The sequence below is a fragment of the Salminus brasiliensis genome, chromosome 1 (genome assembly GCF_030463535.1).
Source record: "Salminus brasiliensis chromosome 1, fSalBra1.hap2, whole genome shotgun sequence".
Taxonomy (NCBI): domain Eukaryota; kingdom Metazoa; phylum Chordata; class Actinopteri; order Characiformes; family Bryconidae; genus Salminus; species Salminus brasiliensis.
Genome location: NC_132878.1, coordinates 37,253,604 through 37,273,791, shown reverse-complemented (window position 1 = coordinate 37,273,791; position 20,188 = coordinate 37,253,604). Strand labels below are relative to the sequence as shown.

At 43.6% G+C, this 20,188-nt stretch overlaps 1 protein-coding gene across 1 annotated transcript in view; it reads right to left on the bottom strand.

Annotated features, from left to right (window-relative positions):
• Positions 1-926: 926 nt before the first annotated feature.
• The window catches only part of hmcn1 (hemicentin 1), a 120,797-nt gene continuing 101,535 nt past the window's right edge, over positions 927-20,188 (bottom strand). Inside the window, exons 83-107 of the mRNA XM_072678767.1 lie at positions 19,763-19,976; positions 18,379-18,513; positions 18,102-18,292; positions 17,323-17,404; positions 16,934-17,203; positions 16,670-16,840; positions 15,862-16,032; positions 15,510-15,680; positions 14,824-14,994; positions 14,500-14,670; positions 14,164-14,334; positions 13,492-13,638; positions 13,220-13,357; positions 12,928-13,049; positions 12,605-12,842; positions 12,444-12,506; positions 12,180-12,299; positions 11,868-12,002; positions 11,540-11,653; positions 10,166-10,291; positions 9,168-9,296; positions 6,569-6,907; positions 3,918-4,037; positions 3,694-3,820; positions 927-2,241 (exon numbers count right to left, since the gene is read on the bottom strand). Of these exons, the coding sequence (XP_072534868.1) occupies positions 1,875-2,241; positions 3,694-3,820; positions 3,918-4,037; positions 6,569-6,907; positions 9,168-9,296; positions 10,166-10,291; positions 11,540-11,653; positions 11,868-12,002; positions 12,180-12,299; positions 12,444-12,506; positions 12,605-12,842; positions 12,928-13,049; positions 13,220-13,357; positions 13,492-13,638; positions 14,164-14,334; positions 14,500-14,670; positions 14,824-14,994; positions 15,510-15,680; positions 15,862-16,032; positions 16,670-16,840; positions 16,934-17,203; positions 17,323-17,404; positions 18,102-18,292; positions 18,379-18,513; positions 19,763-19,976 (4,203 nt within the window). The 3' untranslated portion in view covers positions 927-1,874. The remainder of the gene's footprint in view (positions 2,242-3,693; positions 3,821-3,917; positions 4,038-6,568; positions 6,908-9,167; positions 9,297-10,165; positions 10,292-11,539; positions 11,654-11,867; positions 12,003-12,179; positions 12,300-12,443; positions 12,507-12,604; positions 12,843-12,927; positions 13,050-13,219; positions 13,358-13,491; positions 13,639-14,163; positions 14,335-14,499; positions 14,671-14,823; positions 14,995-15,509; positions 15,681-15,861; positions 16,033-16,669; positions 16,841-16,933; positions 17,204-17,322; positions 17,405-18,101; positions 18,293-18,378; positions 18,514-19,762; positions 19,977-20,188) is intronic.

The following is a 20,188-nucleotide window of genomic DNA, read 5'->3' as shown; positions in this document are numbered from 1 at the left end:
TGTTCAGATGGAAGTCTCCAACAAATATACACCCACACATTTCTAAAGGTTTTTTCTGATCCGTCGACTCCAAAAGTCTCAGAAAGCTTAGAAGCAAGACTAGGTGTCTTATCCTTGCACCAATGGAGCAATGAGCAACGGAGTAATTAGAAACACCTGTGCTGAAGCCAAATGTCCCAAACATTATGGTGCACTGTAAAAGGTGTTGTACTTGTAATATAGTAAAAGGAAAATGCAAAATGTAAAATCCTCCTAAATGAAAGTCTGGAATGTAAACTTTAATCACACCTGATTTGATGTTTCATTTGTGTAGCGGATGGAAGGCACTGTACATAAAGTTGCTTTAAGCTTTAATGAAGGAATCCCTGTATGACCAACAACCAAGAAGCAAGTTACCACCAAAACCTGCTTGCTGTATAAAAATGTGATTTTTGGTTGTGGTGTACATTTGTCTACTTTCCAAAATGAAAGAAAACTCCTGTGAGAAAGACTAGAAAAATAATTCACCATTTGTAGCCATTTATCCCCATTAGCCCCCTTATAATAGGTGTGATTTCTATAGTGTGATGGTGTAAACACTCAATGCACATTGACGATGCACATTTTAATTTTCTCTCGGCCTTAAAGTAAACAGTGTGATTGACACACATTGCTGTTTTTTTGCTATATATTTTTTTTATTTGTAGTTTTATTTCTAAGTAATATTGTAATAATATATAATTTTATATTATATAATGTATTATAATATGATTATATAATGTAATATAAAATATAATAATTTCTGAGTAATATTGGAACAGCTCTGCATAGTGTGCCAGTGTTTAGTTAAACCCATTGTAATTGTTTCGGATAAGCGATTCTTTATTTAATAGGCAATAATAATTACTAATAAATAGAATAAACATGAATAAGGCCAATACTAAAAATTTAATTTTGTATTGTACATTTAATGCGTTAAAAATGGATACAACACAATATAGAACCATATTACAGAAAGGAAACCAAATGCTTATATACAAATCATAAAAATAGAATACATCTTTAGCACGGAAAATCAATCGGATGTGTATTAACCTGTAATGCTGCAATTCCGTTGCAAAAAAACAATATATAAAGTTCTGTACATAGTTAAGAATGTAAGGCCATGTCCTGGACAAGAATGGTGTTATAGAGGGAAGGCAGTGCTTACCTGAGATAAATATTTCTTTTTGATTATCTTTGGTGGTGTTCCTCACCCACCCCTAACCTTAACTGGGGAAATGCTACTACATGAATAACAAGCTTGTTTGGAAGCAGTCCTGAAATCAAGAGTCTGGATTAGCTTTCACAGAATGCTTTAACAACCAGCCAGATGTGGAGGAATAAAAAATACTGCCTCTCATTTTCAAGCACTTCCCAATAAGTTAAAAGGTAGACCTACATTTACAGTTATCCTTTCCGAATCTTTCTCCACCACCCATTATCCTGAAAAGAGGGACTTTACACAATCTGGCGAGGAGGACTGCTTCCTCCGACCTACAGTCTTCAGGCTCCAGCCTTTTTTCTTTGGCGTGCCCCAGGGTTCAATGCTGGGACCTTTTTTATTATTATTATTATTATCATTATTATTATTCGTTCAAAATGACCTGCCCACTGGACACTACAGCTCAGCTCTTCACTCTAGGAGGCTTGAAGTTAGCATCTGTGGATTTTTCTTCAAGTGGACGGATCTACCGGACACACACAGTTACATCCAAACATACACGCACGCATATACACACACTCACACACACACATACACTGAGTCCTGCACAAAAAGTGCATTTCCACCTCTCTCTCTCTCTCTCTCTCTCTCTCTCTCTCTCTCTCTCTCTCCCAGTCATGGTAAAGTGCTCTCAGTAGGGATAAGCTGAGACGGCGATGTAGACAATGAAAGTGGTCTGATATTCGATGCCCCCGTCGGTGCCGTAGGACAGGGCCCGCACCTTCATGCGGTAGGTGTGCGGCTCACGCAGCGGCCGCGTGGTGAACAACACGCCCTTTAGGTTCTCGTCGCGCAGTGCAAAGGGCAGCGTGGTGTCCTCGTCCACCACCAGGAAGGACGTGCGCGGGTGCATCACTCCGTCCTGGGTGTAGGCAACCAGACGGATCAGGTCCTGGTTGGCAGCAATGCCAAAAGGTAGAGACAGCAGCTTGTACTCCAGCGCGTAGGGGCTCAGAGCGCACTCCAGGTCGTTGGGCGGGCAGTTCTTCAGACAGAAGCTGACAATGGAGGAAAAAATGTCAACCACATGAAAGCACTAATAAAAAAAAATACATAAATAATAAATGGAAATAATTGTCCATTTCTTTGGCCATGAGGTCCAATTACATTTGACTGAGATGGGAGTTGCTACTCCATTTGCGCGCTGCTGTCGCCTCTAAAACACGCCCTACAACCCACTTATAGTAATAAAGCAATTGTAGTTTGAAATTAGCAGCTGCATGTTCATAAAATGTATGTAGGCTGTAGGCTTTTGGTTGGTCTTCTGGATTTGACTGAGATTTGCCACAAACTTGAAGGACTTGAGGAATCTGTGCTGTGCATGACAAAACGTAATTCCTCCTCATTGTCCACAGAATATGATGGAATATTTAGCCACATGGTGATTAATATAGCCTGAGGTTATTTTTACGGCTCGTTTTACAGAAAGTCCATAAACATGACTGACATGGTGCATTCGGATAGGACAGAAAGTGTCTGACAGAAAGCATTCTCCATTTACAGCGTTCTTGTAAAAAGCTCTTGTAAATGGTTCTTTAAATAACCTTTCAGAAGAAAAGTACTAGGCCTAGACTGCACCCTCTGAAAAAAGGGGTTCTTTTGCATTTAGTAAAGGCAGCGGTTCTATATGCTTAAATGGTTCTTTGCCGAGTTAAAGCGTTTTTCATTCACAACGTAAACCTCTTGTAAATGGTTCTTTAAAGAACCTTATTCAGAACAATAGTTCTATAAAGCACCACAGAGTTCCAGTACTGTCAGAGCTCAAAGATCCATGCACCCTCTGAAAACGGGGGTTCTTCAAAGGTTCATCACTAAAGGCAATGGTTCTCTGTAGAGCCATGATGCCTCTTTTTCTCATTTACCATTATGCTTATTTATAGAACTTCTAGAAATTCCTCCTTCAGGCACTGATGTGACATGAGAGAAATGTAGGAATTTAGGAAGATTAGTTTGCTAATATGGAACAGTACGTTTTTAACCAATAACAATGTTCACATATTCAGACAGAAATTCACAAAACCATGTTGGTGCTTGAAGATGCGTAAGTGTTGTGTAGGCCACAGTCATGGTAGCTTTTACTCCACCAATTACGCAATATTATAAACATAGTTCTTTATAGACCCAAAAGTGCTTCTCTTATGAAGTGCCTGGCTACTGTAGTATAGGTATAGGACTGATCTCAGTCGGATAGATAGCTGGATTAGATATCAGAGGAAGAAAAAGGAACAAATCCAATACTGCAACAAATCTAGGCCGTTGGTTGGGTACTTTGAAAGTTCCAGTAGTTTGAGCATGAGATCTACTTTTGGATGCTCACATTAAATGAAAAGCTTTCATTAAAAGTGTATTTTAAAGCTTAGTAGCTTTTTAAAAGATTGATATATTTTTCAAGTGGAATCATCTGGTGTCATCAAGCCATCTCTAGCTGGTGAGTGAGTGTTCTGTCCTACCCCGTGGCTGGTTCTCTCTGGTAGTTCGGTGGGCAGGGTGTGTCGATGCACTGGTAGCTGCCTCTCATGTTGAAGCACATTCTGTTCAAGCCACACTGAATGTTCTGCTCCAAGCACTCATCAATGTCTGCAACAACATGATAATGATGACGATGATGATATTAAATCCATATCTATCATATCTAATTTAGTTCACTAAAATGAACCAAGTAGCCGTTTCTTACCTTGACATGTTTTGCCATTAGTCATGAGGCGATAGCCACTGGGACACAAACACTTGTGGCTGCCTGGTGTGTTCATACACTCATGTTGGCACGTGTCTCTCTGCTCACACTCATTGATATCTGCACAGTCACACAGACAAACACATACATGGTATAATAATAATAATAATAATAATAATAATAACAGAACCAATACCCAATGTACCCACTTTTTTCTTTACTGGGCATATATATATATATGTATGTATATATATATATATGTGTGTGTGTATATATATATATATATATATATATATATATATATATATATACAGTGAGGAAAAAAAGGATTTGAACACCCTTTCTCCCACTTAGAAATCATGGAGGGGTCTGAAATTTTCATCTTAGGTGCATGTCCACTGTGAGAGACATAATCTAAAAAAAAATCCGGAAATCACAATGTATGATTTTTTAATAATTTATTTGTGTTTTACTGCTGCAAATAAGTATTTGAACACCTGGGAAAATCAATGTTAATATTTGGTACAGTAGCCTTTGTTTGGTTTACACACACTGCAGCAGGGATTTTGGCCCATTCCTCCACACAGATCTTCTCCAGATCAGCCAGGTTTCTGGGCTGTCGCTGAGAAACACGGAGTTTGAGCTTCCTCAAAAGATTTTCTATTGGGTTTAGGTCTGGAGACTGGCTAGGCCACTCCATGGTTATCCTGGCTGTGTGCTTTGGGTCATTGTCATGTTGTAATACCCAGCCACAACCCATCTTCAGTGCTCTAACTGAGGGAAGGAGGTTGTTACCCAAAATCTCGCAATACATGGCCCCGGTCATCCTCTCCTTAATACAGTGCAGTTGTCCTGTCCCATGTGCAGAAAAACACCCCCAAAGCAAGATGCTTCCACCCCCATGCTTCACAGTAGGGATGGTACTCAGTATTCTTCGTACTTAAAACACGGCGAGTGGATTTAAGACCAAAAAGTTCTATTTTGGTCTCATCTGACCACAGAACTTTCTCCCATGACTCCTCTGGATCATCCAAATGGTCATGGGCAAACTTAAGACGGGCCTGGACGTGTGCTGATTTAAGCAGGGGAACCTTCCATGCCATGCATGACTTTAAACTATGACGTCTTAGTGTATTACCCACAGTAACCTTGGAAACAGTGGTGCCAGCTCTCTTCAGCTCCTCCCGTGTAGTTCTAGGCTGATTCCTCACCTTTCTTAGGATCATTGATATGCCACGAGGTGAGATCTTGCATGGAGCCCCAGTCCGTGGGAGATTGACAGTCATGTTTAGCTTCCTTCATTTTCTAATAATTGCTCCAACAGTTGATCTTTTTTCACCTAGCTGCTTGGCAATTGCCCTGTAGCCCTTTCCAGCCTTGTGGAGGTCTACAATTTTGTCTCTGGTGTCTTTGGACAGCTCTTTGGTCTTAGCCATGTTAGTAGTTGGAGTCTTACTGATTGTGTGGGATGGACAGGTGTCTGTATGCAGCTAACGACCTCAAACAGGTGCTTCTAATTTAGAATAATAAGTGGAGAGGAGGTGGACTTTTTAGAGGCGGACTAAAAGGTCTCTGAGGGTCAGAATTTTTGCTGATTGGCAGGTGTTCAAATACTTATTTGCAGCAGTAACACACAAATAAATTATTTAAAAATCATACATTGTGATTTCCAGATTTTTTTTTTTAGATTTTGTCTCTCACAGTGGACATGCACCTAAGATGAAAATTTCAGACCCCTCCATGATTTCTAAGTGGGAGAACTTGCAAAGTCGCAGGGTGTTCAAATACTTATTTTCCTCACTGTATATATATATATTTGAAATGAAGCAATGGCTACGAGATGTGAGGGACAGCGTTTTCTACTATCCTCTCCTAGTTTATGGCTCCTGGGTTTGGATTAGTTGCAATATATATGAATCGTATGGACTAGAGGGGGAATGCTACGTTCTTAAACGTATTAACTCCTTTATTGCCATAAATCATATTTATTTTACTGCGTAAGGTAAGGGTGCAGGACTGAAACTGAAGAGATAAGACTCTGACCTCTGAAAACACAGAATCTGTCATTTCGAGGGGTCCAAGCACCCCTTATGTTTTACTTGTCTTTTTACTTTCCAGGTTTAAATGCAAAAATGCCAAAGATTCAAATAAGTATCTTAAGGATCTTACTGTATTCATGTTAAAAGGCATAGATGTGTTCATGAAAAGTGAATTCAATGTGTTTGCATCCTTTAACCAGACTTTTAAGCAACTAGCCCCTCAGTCGGCAGCAATTAATCCTGCCTATAGGATAGGTTGAAACAAGGTTTCCTTTTTTATCTGCAGCAGAGATGTGTAGGTTGCTGGTGTGAAAATATAATTCACCCTACTTTAACGCCTTTAAAACTGCTTGAAGGAAGAGGGGGCTAGTGTAGTCTGTTTTAGCTGTAAGTTCTTTACTGAGTAAAATGCCACTTGATGGGGTTCAGGCTGGTCAGACTGGACCCGAACAACTTCACAATGTTGCTTTGATGAGGCTTCTGTATACTGTAGGTATTCACATCAACAAGAACAACGAGTGAGTCCACCACCATGTTTCAAAGTCATAGTTTCAAATCTATTCTCCACTGCTACACATGACCCACGATGGCAGCAAGCGCTATATCGGTTACCTAGGCACTGGTCCCCGTGTGCCCTAAAACCAGGAAGGCAGGCCTCAGCGGCCCTGCGGGAGCGTGAAGGGGCACTGCTGAGCCTGTAGCGCCCCCCACTGGCAGCGTAGGAGTGGTAGCTCTGAGAGGCCAGGCTGTGGTAGCGACGCTCAGGGGACGACTGCGAGGTGCGGAAGCCGTACGAGAAACTCTCGTAGTTGGGCAAGCGCTCCAGCCCCGCGCAGGACTTTCCGTCGCCCAGCAGGTGGCGCCCTGGAGGGCAAAGGCACTTGTAGCTGCCTGGGCTGTTGACGCACTGGTAAGCGCAGGGCATCGGCACGCGCTCACACTCGTTAATGTCTGCTCTCACAGTAAGGCACAGCAGAGGAACAGATAAAGGCCAAATAGAGTGAAAAAGGAAGTATGAGGGAGGTCAAGGAACATTAAGGCATGGGACAGAAGAGAGCAAAGGAGGAGGAAAAGAGAATGAAAAGCAGGAAGAAATGCAGGGAAGAGAGAAAGAAAAATGAAAAAGGGGGATCAGTACACACCCCATAAATAACAGAATACGTCAGAGATGCAGGGATGAATGCCAAAAAGCTGCTCCCCTGCCATTAATTCAACATAGATGTCAGTATAAAATCCACCGACAGATAATGCCACTTAAACTTGGGATGCACTGTGATATGGGAATCATATCGGTATCAGAGAGAGTTTGAATTTGACCAACATTTTGAAACCATATTTGATGATTTAGTAAATTTCTCACTCAGGCTGGGCTGCTGCATTATAACAAAATATAAAAAAGCCTTTTCTGGGCAGTAAGTGTTTATTTCCTCTGTAAGACATTAATATTAGAATGGATACTAATGCGCTCATTAGATCTCTTCACTTTTTACAGTATTTATGTGTACCTGCATCTGTTCTAATGCCATCTGGAGTTTCTACAAGCACAAATTCTCTTACTGCTGAGAGAAATACTTTAAAAACTCAACACAGAGAACTGCTTATATGCACGACCATACCAGAATATTATGACACCTACCTAATAGTGGAAATAACCACCCTTAGCTTGGGCGACACTAGCTGGACTGTATTAGATGATGGAAGGTGTTCATAATAAGGGTGAACCAGTCCTTCAATATGGCAACCCTAGAACATCCCACAAGGTTTCCCGAGATTCTTGACTTATACGTATATCAGTCGAATCGTGTCCTTTACCCACGGCAACCGTTTTGCACGACATCCCAGGCTGAGTTCATTTCTAACCGGGGGTGGTCATTATACTCTCATGTGACCATGACAGTGGGCGAAGGGCACAAACAGCTAACTTCGTGGGATATTCCAGTGCTGCCGTAGTGAAAGCGTACCGAGAAATGGACACACACAGAGAACAGCTGGTGCCAGACGAGAGCTGCGATGATTCCGGCGAGTGGTGCAAAGCGATCGACGCACCAGTGTGGAGCAGTTCAAGCCTATAATGAGCATGAGTGCCATCCGAGTCAAGAGTGGTGGTTTTCCCACTTATTAGGTAGTTGGTCCTGATATTGTGATATGACAGTATGTGTGTCTATATGTCAGCATCATGAAAAATATTAGATATTGGCATCAGTCTACAATTCCCATATCAGTGCATCCCTAATTTGAACTGTTCTTGAAACCTAATACATTGCATTCTGTAAGGGCCAGAGCAAAGCATAGCGTTTAAAGGAACAGTTCAGCAAAAAAAACTCATTCACAATTTTCCCTTTTCCTTTTAAATCAAGACCTTCAGTCTTGGATTGGAGCTTGCCTGGACCTTCTGGGTGGTATCTGATAGCAATCAATCTAGTTAATAAATCTAATATTTCTCATTCTTAGTTTTCCATAATATCATAAAATTATTTACTCTACTTCACGTTAAATGTGCTTTATGTCATCACTAGATAAAATGACAAACACTTAAGGACCTTATAATATTTGTACAGCAATCTCAAAATAAGAGCTACTGAATATATGGACTACAAGATGCTTAAATGCTTAAATGCTAAGATTAAATTATATGCTGTGAATACAGCTGCTACTACTATTGTAGTGCTGAAGCTTTCTTTTGTTCATGTCTACATTTGGGGTAAGGGAAAAACTGTGCACATTTTTGGCCAAACTATTCCTTTTGGGGTCAGAGTCCCAAGCGTGAGTAAAAAGATAAAGATAAGAGACAAGAGGACAGAGTAAAGACAGGACAGAGGTATGTCAGGGTAGTGCTGGCCTTGCCGTGAGGGCGGACTTACCAGTCTGACACTCCGTTTCCCACACTGAGCCACACTTCTAGGCCTTCTGAATATGCTTCCTAGTCTCCAGTTATGAATAATGGCTTAGTATGGGTTTATGAATGACTCAAAGCAATGCAGCAATTCAAGCAAGCAATGAGATGTGTATAGTTGTACAGGATGGGATTGCGTATGGGGTTGGGGCGGGGGGGGGGGGGGGGCATTCAGCAGTCACAAAATGAAAGTGGAACAGAGTAATGCATTTGCTAGAGAAGGAGAGAGATTGGGAGGTTGCTGAGCAGTTAAGCAGCAGGCAATGGCAGAGCAGCCAAGGTGTGTGGTGAAAAAGGAGGTTGTGGTTGGCTACATACCGAGGCAGGGCTGACCCACACCCTGCGAGCGGTAGCCTCTGGGGCAGGTGCAGTGATAGCTTCCTCTGGTGTTCTCACAGATCTGGTTGTACCTGCAGAGGTGAGTGCCGTCTCGGCATTCGTCAATGTCTGTGGGGAACATATGTAAAATATAAGTAAAAAAAAAAAGGTCTGTCTATATCTTTACTATTTTCCCCATCAAAATAATGAAATAACATCTATGGAAATATGCCAGAAAATGGTGAACAAATAAAGCAGGCTTGAAAAATGCCCAGATCCTATCATAAGATCCGATTACGCCAATCATAAACTACATTTCCGAAAGTGTCCAAATACCCCTTCAAACGATCGAATTAAGCTACTTTAAGGTGCAGCAGCTGTGCACACGTCTGACAATCTCCATAGAAAAGACTTGCGAATAGAATAAGGCACTTTGTTGAGCCTCCATGTTAAATGTCTACAAAGCCTTCCAGCAGTGGCTTGTGGATCTCTCGAACCGGGTTCTCTACAGTGATTGAGCTCCATTCAAGACACTCTGTTGGTGGTCCAGAACTAAATCATCCAACATCAGTACCTGACCTCACTATTGCTTTTGAGACCCTTGATTTTAAAAGAAACGCAGAATGAGCAGGTGTCTACAGACTTTTGGACATAAAAGCTGTGCCCCAATTCAGGGGCTGCATCCATCGAAGGATGCGGTATAGATTACAAAGGCCATACATGAGGCCATAAAATGAGTCGGCCTTCTCTACGGTGGATTTCCAGCATCGCTCTTCCAGCCCTTACTGTTGCGTCATGAAACTCCACTCCCGTCACTTAGTTGGCATGCCACATAGGAAGTTTTAGCCACATAGGAAGCCTTTAATATGGGCCAGCCTACAAATACAGCCTACGAAGGATCCTGCAAGTGTTACTACAATCAGCTGTGCCTAAACTTTTGACTGGTGCAGAATAGGCAACTACCCTGTTCCTCAAACATTGCTAAGGTGCATACTTACCTACGCAGGTGGCGTTGGCTCCTTTGGTCATTCCTGTAGGACAGAGGTCGATGCAGGTGTAGCCACCTCGTGTGTTCTTACACTGCTGGTCAGAGCGACACACTCTTTGCCTGCACTCATTAATGTCTGGTAAAAAAAACAAAAAAACAACAACATAATTTACATATGAGATAAGGATAAGTCATCTGTCTCCATACACTGTATAGCCAAATGTTTGTGGACACCCTTTCCAAAAATTGCATTTAGCTACTTTAAGTTGACACAGATGCGCAAATGCACGCACACACAGCTTGTCTAGTCCCTGTAGAGAAGTATAGCTAACAGCAAAGGAGCAGATGAACATGATCCTATTGACACCATGCTGCCTAATGCCAGGGTTGGTCTAGAGGGGTATAAAGCCCACCAGCATTGAGCTGTGGAGCAGCGGAAGAACTGTGTTCACTGGAATGATGGTGGTGCTCACAGAAATGCACCAAAATCTAGTAAAAAGCCTTCTTTCCTGGACAGTAGAGGCAGTTACTCCAACAAATGTAGGGCAGACTCAGACTTAAATCCTTGATTTCAGAAGAATCAATGAGCAGGTGTCCCAATTTGTTTGTCCATACAGTGTATAAAGAACTGTGGCAGTTCCACATCGCACCTCCACGTCACGTCACACTCCAACAAGGACACAGCAGACGTATGTAGTCTAGTATGAAGACGTCCGTGGTAGAGACTCAAGAGAATTGGAGTGAAACGCCCCGACTAACCAATAAAGCTTATTGATCACACGCCTCTGAGGTTTGACTTTTTGCACCATTACAATACTTATAGACAACTACTCATCAAATTTTCCCTCCATGAAGCACATGTTAATGCTCAGTAGTGCACAGAGACGCTCCTTTAATAGATCTGATATTACTGAAATGCAGCATAATGTTCTATTATGCAGTTTAATAGAACATTATGGTCATTATTCCTTTTAGAGAAATGTGTTTTTGGGGAGGGGGGGTAGCGCACTATACCTGTGACACCTGTGGCACAGCCTAAGCTTTTGGCCTTTGTTTTCCTCCCATTACTTTTCTACTTTAAGTAGTTTTGAAACCAGTACTTTTACACTTTTACTGGAGTAAAAAGCTTAAGTTGATACTTCAACTTCTATAAAAGTCTTTTTAAACCCTCGTATCTCCACTTCTACCTGAGTAATGAATGTGAACACTTTTCACACCTTTGTTTCACACCTTTGGAAATCAAATCATCTTTTGCTTGCTAAACCATTCACAGAAACAGATCATCTACAAAACTTACAAAAAAAGTGTTGCATGTCACTGGAGACACTAAAACTGTTCAGTTGCTGTTTGTCCTGTGTAGTACACTTTTAAGTGAGTGACTGACCGATGCAGCGACGGTTTCTGAGCTGGTAGCCTGGCTCACAGGCACAGCGGAAGCTGCCGATGGTGTTGAGGCAGTGCTGGTGGCACGGGTTAGTCTCCTGGCACTCATTTATGTCTGTCAAAAAACACAATAACAAACATAACCTATTATGAATGAAGAGCTTCTTTCCGTATGATTACAAACAATTTTACAGCATGAGCTACTTATCACTTCGGCACATACTTCGGGATCGGATCTCCAACAGTTTGGTAATCTTCACTCTGACTTTATCTTTATGTGAATATCAAACAGTGACAAAGGTGAACATTAAAACAAATGGAATAAGAACCTGAACAGCTCAAGCCATCGGCTGTTCTTCGGAAACCACGCCCACAGCGCATCACACAACGGTAGGAGCCAATTGTGTTCTCACAGTCCTGTCCATCATGGCACATGTGTCCACCCAAGGAGCACTCATCAATATCTAAAGCAGAAAATGAATATTAACATGAGGCTAATGTAAAAACATTGAATTCCAGATTCTATATTAGACCATTTTTTATAATATTATTTTTAATATAATAATTAGTCATTTATATATTACTATTATATACAACTTTCATATTAGTTGTTGTATGTGTATGTAGAAGGCAGCTGGTACCCTGGCATGTCCTGCCATCAGCAGATATGGTGAGTCCACTGGGGCAGGAGCAGTAGTATGTGCCTATAGCGTTATGGCAGGCATGGGAGCATGGGTTGCCTTCCACACACTCATTCTCATCTTCACAGGGGTAGGAAACACATGAAGCATTCAGTCAGAAAGACACACACATTATACTTATATATTTTATCACATTTTATGATGCTGCTTTGTGAAAATTATCTGTGTGTGTATGTGTGTGTTTGTGTCCATGGTAAAACATACCAGCACAGTAAGGTCCAGTTGAGTCTAGCCGGAAGCCATTGGGACACTGGTTACTACGGTCACCTGTGAATGACAGACCAACATTAGCCAATGAATGCATACACAAGATACACCCAGATAGTTCTGAGCACTAAACTAAGCGAGATGTGCATATGTCTCACCCTTGGCAATAGTTGTGTGGATGGCGAACTCCAGCATTTCCTCTAGAGGGCGGTATTGAGCATTGATTGCCGAGGCATGGAGTGTCTGCACCAGGAAGGGCATCTTGCCTCTGGAAGGATCGTACGACACGGTGTGATTCCAGGAATAAGGCACACTTACTCTGTCTACACTGAACATACGTGTGGACAGAGCATACAGCTGCCCGGGGCCTGTCTGGATGTAGTCCTCTGTGTAGTCCTGGAGTTTAGCAGAAAACACGATTATAGTGTCCACATAAGCCTTTTACATTAAAACGATAGCAGAGAATAAGCAAACATTCTACCTTGAGGCTAATATCTGCATTGGAGGGCAACTGGAGGATGTGCCCATTCACCACTATGTCCAACAGCAGAGCACCATCTGTGTCCAGTCCCCGTGCCACGTGGGTCATCCTCAAGACTTCCCCTTAAAGCAAATATGTAATTAGCAAATAAATAAGCTGCAGAATTGCAGAACACAGTTCCTTGCTATCATCTACTCTAAAAATCTGTTCCTGGCAGTCCACTGGTCTGTATATTGGTTCTGAGGACTGATTCAACTCGTTAGTCCAGTTGTGCTGTCTCCATTCCACTCACCCGTGGCAAACTCCACTTGGGTGTCTCGCCTGAAGACACCGTCTGTGAGGCTGTAGCCATTGACAGCCTCGCCCAGCTCCTGTGCTGTGGTCCAGTAGATGGGGTTCAGCAGGGAGATCAGCTTTCTCATAGCAGGGCCTGGACAAAAACAATACACCAAATCACACTAGACCTGGACAAGCAGCCAGAGCTGTGACCAGAACACAACTGTCACAGCACTAGCCTTTGTAATACGCTGAGGAACACAAAGGAGAGAACACAGTGTAACTGACCCAGGCTCCTGGGTATGTTGGTGATGGTGGCTTGCACCACTTTCCCTCCTGAAGAACTGCTGGAGATGGTGGCATTGAGGATGGCAATGCCAAACTCCACATCATTAATGTTGCCAATGACACTTCCTCTGGCCTTCTGAGGACCACCTGTAAAAACAGAGGAACAGGCAAGTCATTCTATGTGGCTAACAAGTCTAGCATTAGGCTAGTGGGTCCAAATCCTGGTCCTGAGGTACCCCTGCCCCGCATATGTGGGTATTTTGCATGCCGCTTTGCCATTAGCGGTCGGAGTCAGAGAGAGCACAGTTGGTCGTGCTCTGTCCGGGTGGGTAGATGGAGCTCTCTGTGCTTAGCACTCTTAAGGGATGTTGGCTGGTACAGGCTTCTGTTAGCTAGTGCGGTGGAGCTGGGAACCCTGAGCTTTCCTCCAAGTGTGTCTGGCGATGCCGCATCAGTGGCATTTAGAAAAGAGGTGGCGGCTGACTTTAAATGTCCTTGCCCTCCTAGTGTCGGGGGCCCTGCTAGTGCTAGGGGAGCTACAAATGGGTGGGTTAATTGGCAGTTCTAGAAAAGTGCTAGGGGGGTGCTTTAGGAACAAAGCAGGGATCTCTTGTGGGCTCTTAAGTCAAAATGAGGAATGATAGGTACAATGTGCATGTTTTTTTTTTTTACCTGGACATGGCCGGATGTTACATTTGGATAACTGCGTGGAGTCTCCTGGGCAGGGGCGGCCTTTGTTGCTAGGAGACGGACTGTTGCAGAGTCTGACCCTTGTCCTCTCCCCAACTCCACACGAGGCCGAACATTCACCCCATGGCTGCCACAAACCCCAGTTACCATCCACTGAGAATGCACAAACACACACACACACACACAATAAAATGATGAAATGATATCATTTATGATTTATTCTGACATAATGTGAGTATAATAAGTAATACTGATCTCTAAATAATCTCTCACTTTAATTTACTAATGTGACACATAGTGTGTGTGTGTTGGTCTTACCAGGGCAACTCTCTGTGCTGCATTTCTGGATCTCAGTGTCTGATCCAGCACATGCTCTGCCCCCGTTGGCTGGTCGGGGGTTTTCACATGTTCTGTAGCGACGCATCTGACCTCCATTGCAAGTCCTGCTGCAGCTGCCCCAACTGCTCCATGGGCCCCAGTTACCATTAACTGTGGGAGCAGCAGAGATATAGTTGTGTGGCCACATTTTTCAGGCACAAAGCACCAGACTCTCTGACAATAGGCAGATCAATAGGCAGGTGGCAAAGGCTTTAGACCACAGGCTCAAGAGCTCATGGACTGTGAGCGTGTATGAGTACTTACTGGGACATGGTTCACTGTTGCAGAAATCGATGTGGATGTCGTTTCCTTCGCACTGCCTTCCTCCGTGTTGGGGGGCGGGGCTTGCACATAGGCGGGTCCTCTGTCTGGTTCCACCTCCGCAAGAAACGCTGCAGGCTCCCCAGCTCACCCAGGAGGACCACTTCCCATCCACTACAGAGCGGAAATGGTTTTAAAACATCATAATTCATATGAAAAACATGGATTATCTTTAGATGCAAGATTCAAGAGTTTTATCGTCATATGCACGGTAAAACACAAATTCTTAAAAAAAGGGGAATTATACAATTGGCTGGTTTATAGCAAGGCACCATGATTGCTCAAAGTGTCATCCTGACGGCAAAATGTGCAATTTCCACGGCTAGCTAGATGGCTTGATGTGGAATTCTGCTAGGCTAGGGTTACCGGGTGCACTGTTTTTGACATCCTTCACTGGATGCTGGCATCAAGCAAAGCCTAGGTCGCAAGTCTAGCAGCATCTGGTAGTGATGTGTAGTGTAGAGTTACTGACACTTTACTTTAGGAGAACGTCTGCTGTAAATAGAGCTTTACTAAATAAACTGAACTGAATGTTTCGTATCCGTCGCCAAACATAAGAACTGACGGGCTTAACTATGATTATCAGTCTGAGTCTCCATCAGATTCTCCCCCTGCTGCTAATCCCTTACCAGGGCAGTTCCTCTCTGTGCACACTTGAGTCTGTGTCTCTGCTCCCTTGCATGGCGGTCCGTCGAATGAAGGTGGAGGGCTGTTACACAGCCTGACTCTTGTCTGCATCCCCTTTCCACATGTCTCACTGCAAGGGCTCCACGGCAACCAGGCACCCCAGTTCCCAGCCACTGAGAGACATAGGAAATGTTTGTTAGGTCCTTCAGCTTTGCAGCTTTTGCAAAAAGAAAAGGGTGTTAAAGCTTAAGCTTCTTAGCACTGCCTTCCTCATTCCTCTTAATTCTTTTAATCAGCTACTCATAAAGCTGTTCCAGGCATGAAGGAGCAAAGGAAAGCAGAGTGTGTACTCACCAGGGCAGGGTCTGATGCTGCACATGATGATCTCCACTGCACGGCCCTCACAGGGCCTTCCTCCGTGCTGCGCTGGAGGCTTGCTGCAGGTGCGGATCCTTGTCCTGTTCCCTTGACCGCATGTACGGGAGCACTCCTCCCAGGCTGACCACTCTGACCACTGACCATCCACTACACAGACACACACACACATATTCAAACCCATGTGCGATTATGGTTGGATGCTTACATACACTCATCATGGACACGGCTTTCAACTATTCTCTTCATATTCTGGAAAGGTGAATTGAAATTGATAGGGATGGTACCTATCAAGACGTCTGGAGGAAAGTTTAACGTTTTGAGACAGAAATGACCAGAGGTATGTTTTGGAAAAGTAAGTATGAGGTATTCAGCTCCCGAACACATTGTAGCAACAGGTTCTGGGGCTGTAAACTGCACAATATGGATGGATTAATGAAGGAGGAGGATGACCTCAGACGTCTTCAGCATAACCTCAAATGATCAGCTAGACAGTTGCAGCTAAGCATAATTGGGAACTGCAACAGGACAATGACCCCAGAAACATGTTAAAGGTTGCTGTGGAATGTATAAAGCAGGCTGACATCAACCTTGCCAAAAAATATGTGGACCGTGCTTAAACCTCAGATCTGACCCAGAAAAAGCATTTTAATGTATTTTAAATATTTTCTTAAATACTATTCAGATTAAGGTTTAAGAATAATAAAATGCAATATCTGATACATACACATTGAGCTGTACTCAAAAACAGCACTGAAGGAAATAGATCAGATATAGGTAGTCTAACCTGGGCAGGGTTTGCCTTGACAACTACGGGTCTCAGAGTCTGAGCCGGGGCAATGGCGCCCACCGTTGGCAGGTCGGGGGTTGTTGCACAGTCTCAGCCTCTTCTGAACTCCTGCCCCACAGGATACACTGCAGGCACCCCACTCCATCCACTCAGAGAAGCCTCCGTGAACTGGAACATTTATGAATATGTTCATATATCATAAACCTATCCTAAGTAGGCAGTATCGCACCCCATAAAGCAACACACAACTCCTTAACTCACCGCGCACTGTGAGAGTCATGCGTACCAGTGCTGAGCCCATCAGGTTGCGGGCTACGCACGCATACTCAGCCGTGTCCTCCTTCTGAGCGCTGCTGAGTCGCAGAGAGCCGTTGGCCAGTATTGTAAAGCGGTCATTGCTCAGCAGGGGGCGCCCCTGGCTGGCCCACTCAATGACCGGTGTGGGCTCACCCTGTGCCTGGCACTTCAGCACCACGGTGGACCCCGAATCCACCACTGTGTCCACTGGCTCCACCGTAAAGAAAGGTGAGCCTGAGAAAAGAGATGGTATAGGTATACAGGCTCTTTCAATACCAGGCTCCAGCTGGACAACAGAACTGCACAGTCATGGTAAACCATAGTGTAAACCATAGAGGTGAAAGTTGCTTTACTCTGTAAGGTGAGCGTGACCGTCCTCTCCACAACTCCAGCATCATTTGTAGCTACACACACGTAGTTACCTGCGTCCTCATTCTGTGAAATCAGAAGCAAACAAGAAAGTAAAACAACATTTGCTCAGTTACATTAGTTTTATTTCTTGAAGAACTGTAAAAAAAACATTTAAAAGGTCCAAAGAACCTTCACTTAATGTAAGTGTTATTAACATGGTTCCGTAAGAACCCTGGAAGAACCCAAGAACTGCCTTCAAAAGGTACACAGCAAATTTGGCATATTGAACCCTCAACATTTACTGAAACCAGCTCTTTTTCTGTGTACGGTGTAAAAAATACACCATATGTCCAAATTTTTGTGGACACCCCTTCGAATAAATTAATTCAGCTACTAGAAAAGGGCTCTTTGGAGCAGCTGGTAGCACCATGCCTAATGCCAGGAAAGGGCTGGAGGGGTATAAAGCCTCCCTGCAGTGGAGCTATGTTCTCTTGAATGATGGATGGTGGTGCTCCATCCAGTACTTTTGGGATGAGTTGGGAAGTTGAGGATGCAGTGGGATGATGACCATCCAACACCCTGATCTCACTGATGCTCTTGTCAGTGAATGCAATCAAATCCTCCCAGCAATGCTCCAAAATCTAGTTCCTGAACTGTAGAGACAGTTACTCTGATATCAGGATAAACTCCTTGATCTAAGAAGAAACAATTAATGAGCAGGTGTCCCAATACTTTTGTCCAGTGCATATGCTATAATTGAGTGGCGATTAGGTTGCAGTACCACAGTGCCGTAGATGGCAAGAGAGCCATTGTCCAATTGGCGAATGCGGTTGCTGATCTGGATGTTGACGCCCTTCTTGCTCCACTGGATGGTGGGCAGGGGGTCTCCCCGCACCTCGCAGTTTAGAATGGCATTCCCACCCAGAGGCTCAATGTGGTTGGAATGGATATCTCCATCTATTATAGGAGGCTCTGGAGGGACACATGAGGAGAAGACAATCAGGCTCTGACTATTACATATATAGACTGGATGAAGGTGACCTGACTAGATCACATACCTTTGACGTAAACGAAGCCCAAGGACTTGATAGATCCCACACGGTTCTCTGCCACACAGGAGTATGTGCCTGCGTCATCCTTACCGACGTGCTCAATCACGAGCTCGCTGTGTCCATTCACATGGTCATAGAAAGCTACAAGCACAAACAGGGAGGAATTACATAACCATACCAACCAAGTGTGTGACATCACTGCAGAATGTGAATTTAAAACTATAATTAAAAAGATGACGCATTGTCCCTTTATCCTAAATGTAGTCAACCTGCCTGGACATTCACTATATGGACAAAAGTATTGGGACACCTGCTCATTCTTAGTTTCTTTCCAAATCAAAGGTATTTCAAGGGTATAGAGTAACTGTCTCTACGCTTCCAGGGAAGGGCCAGAGAATTGCTGTGAGGATTTTGGTTGCACTTAGCGACAAGAGCGTTACTGAGGCCAGGATGTGGATGATTACCCCGCCACCTAATCCCCAACTCCCGAACTCATCGGAAAAGTGCGGGATGGAGAACCACCATCATTCAGAACCGAGTAAAGAGAGCAGTTCCACAGCTCCACAGCTCAATACTGGGGGCCAAGGGGGGCATGTTTATCTGTTCCAGAGAGTCCTATTATACTGGCAGTACTTCTATAAAGGGACCAGACAAGCTGTGCATGAGCATTTGCACATTTGTGTCAGCAATGGGTGGGATGTAAGGTAGCTAAATGCATACATGAGAAGGGGTGTCCACAAACATTTGGATATATAGTGTATTTGATGTCCAATGACTTAGGGTCCTATTTTATTGATCTTTAGGCGAAGTGTCGACCGTGCACCATGCAGCTTGATGTAGGGTGTGTCAGCCTGTCTTTGCTATTGTAACGACGGGAAAAGTACACCATGCATGGCTCGAAACGCGCAAAAGGCATGTACAAAGCCTCTAAATTAATTATGGGTGTGTTTTAGGCGTAACGTGCAATAAACCAATCAGCGTGTAACTCACCATTCCCTTTAAGAGCCAGGTGCGGTCTGACTTTGGCGGATTGCTATTTCAGTGGTGTAAAGCGAGGGAGGCACGTTCACTTAAGGAATTTATCTGTTCTTTGTCCATAAAAAAAAAAAAATCCTCGTAGCTCCAATCCCCAAAGAAGCAAGCTTCAGACACCAAATAAACCTGGGTTGGTTGATTTCACTTGAGGTAAAGGATCAGCATAATATATAGTTCAATATATCGTCACCTTTACGCATAAACCTTGCGTCTCCATTTTGTTGTTTTTTCACTTTCTGACGTAACGTGAATCTGGCAGTTGTTCTTTACATTGTGTTTATTTATTTCATGGTGAATGTACCAATAGAGATGCTCCAAAATTCAGTTAAGTGGATGTGAAAAAAGAGCTCTTTACCTGGAATGATGTTATTGTTGAATGCCCATGTGATTTTGGGTGGAGGGATGCCAATGGCCCCGCAGGCCAGCAGGAGGCGCTCTCCCTTGTTGAGAGCCACATCTCCCAAAAGCTCGGTGAAAGCTGGATGCGTGTGGACAGACAGAGTGATGGTCCGACTGTCCTGCCCCACTGAGTTGGTGGCCACACATGTGTAAGTCCCTGCATCCTCAGGCTGTATTTATTTAGAAAAGTAAGGAAATGGATATGTGGATTAGAAAGTCACTAATACAGCTTACTTACAGTTCAATTTACAATTGTACAATTTCTACAAATTGCCCACCCCAGACAAGTTTAGCTTCTTCAGCTTTGCACTGGAGATAAAGAAGCGACATACTACAATATGCCATACAGCAGTGGTCATCAAACCTACTCCTGGAGCTGCAA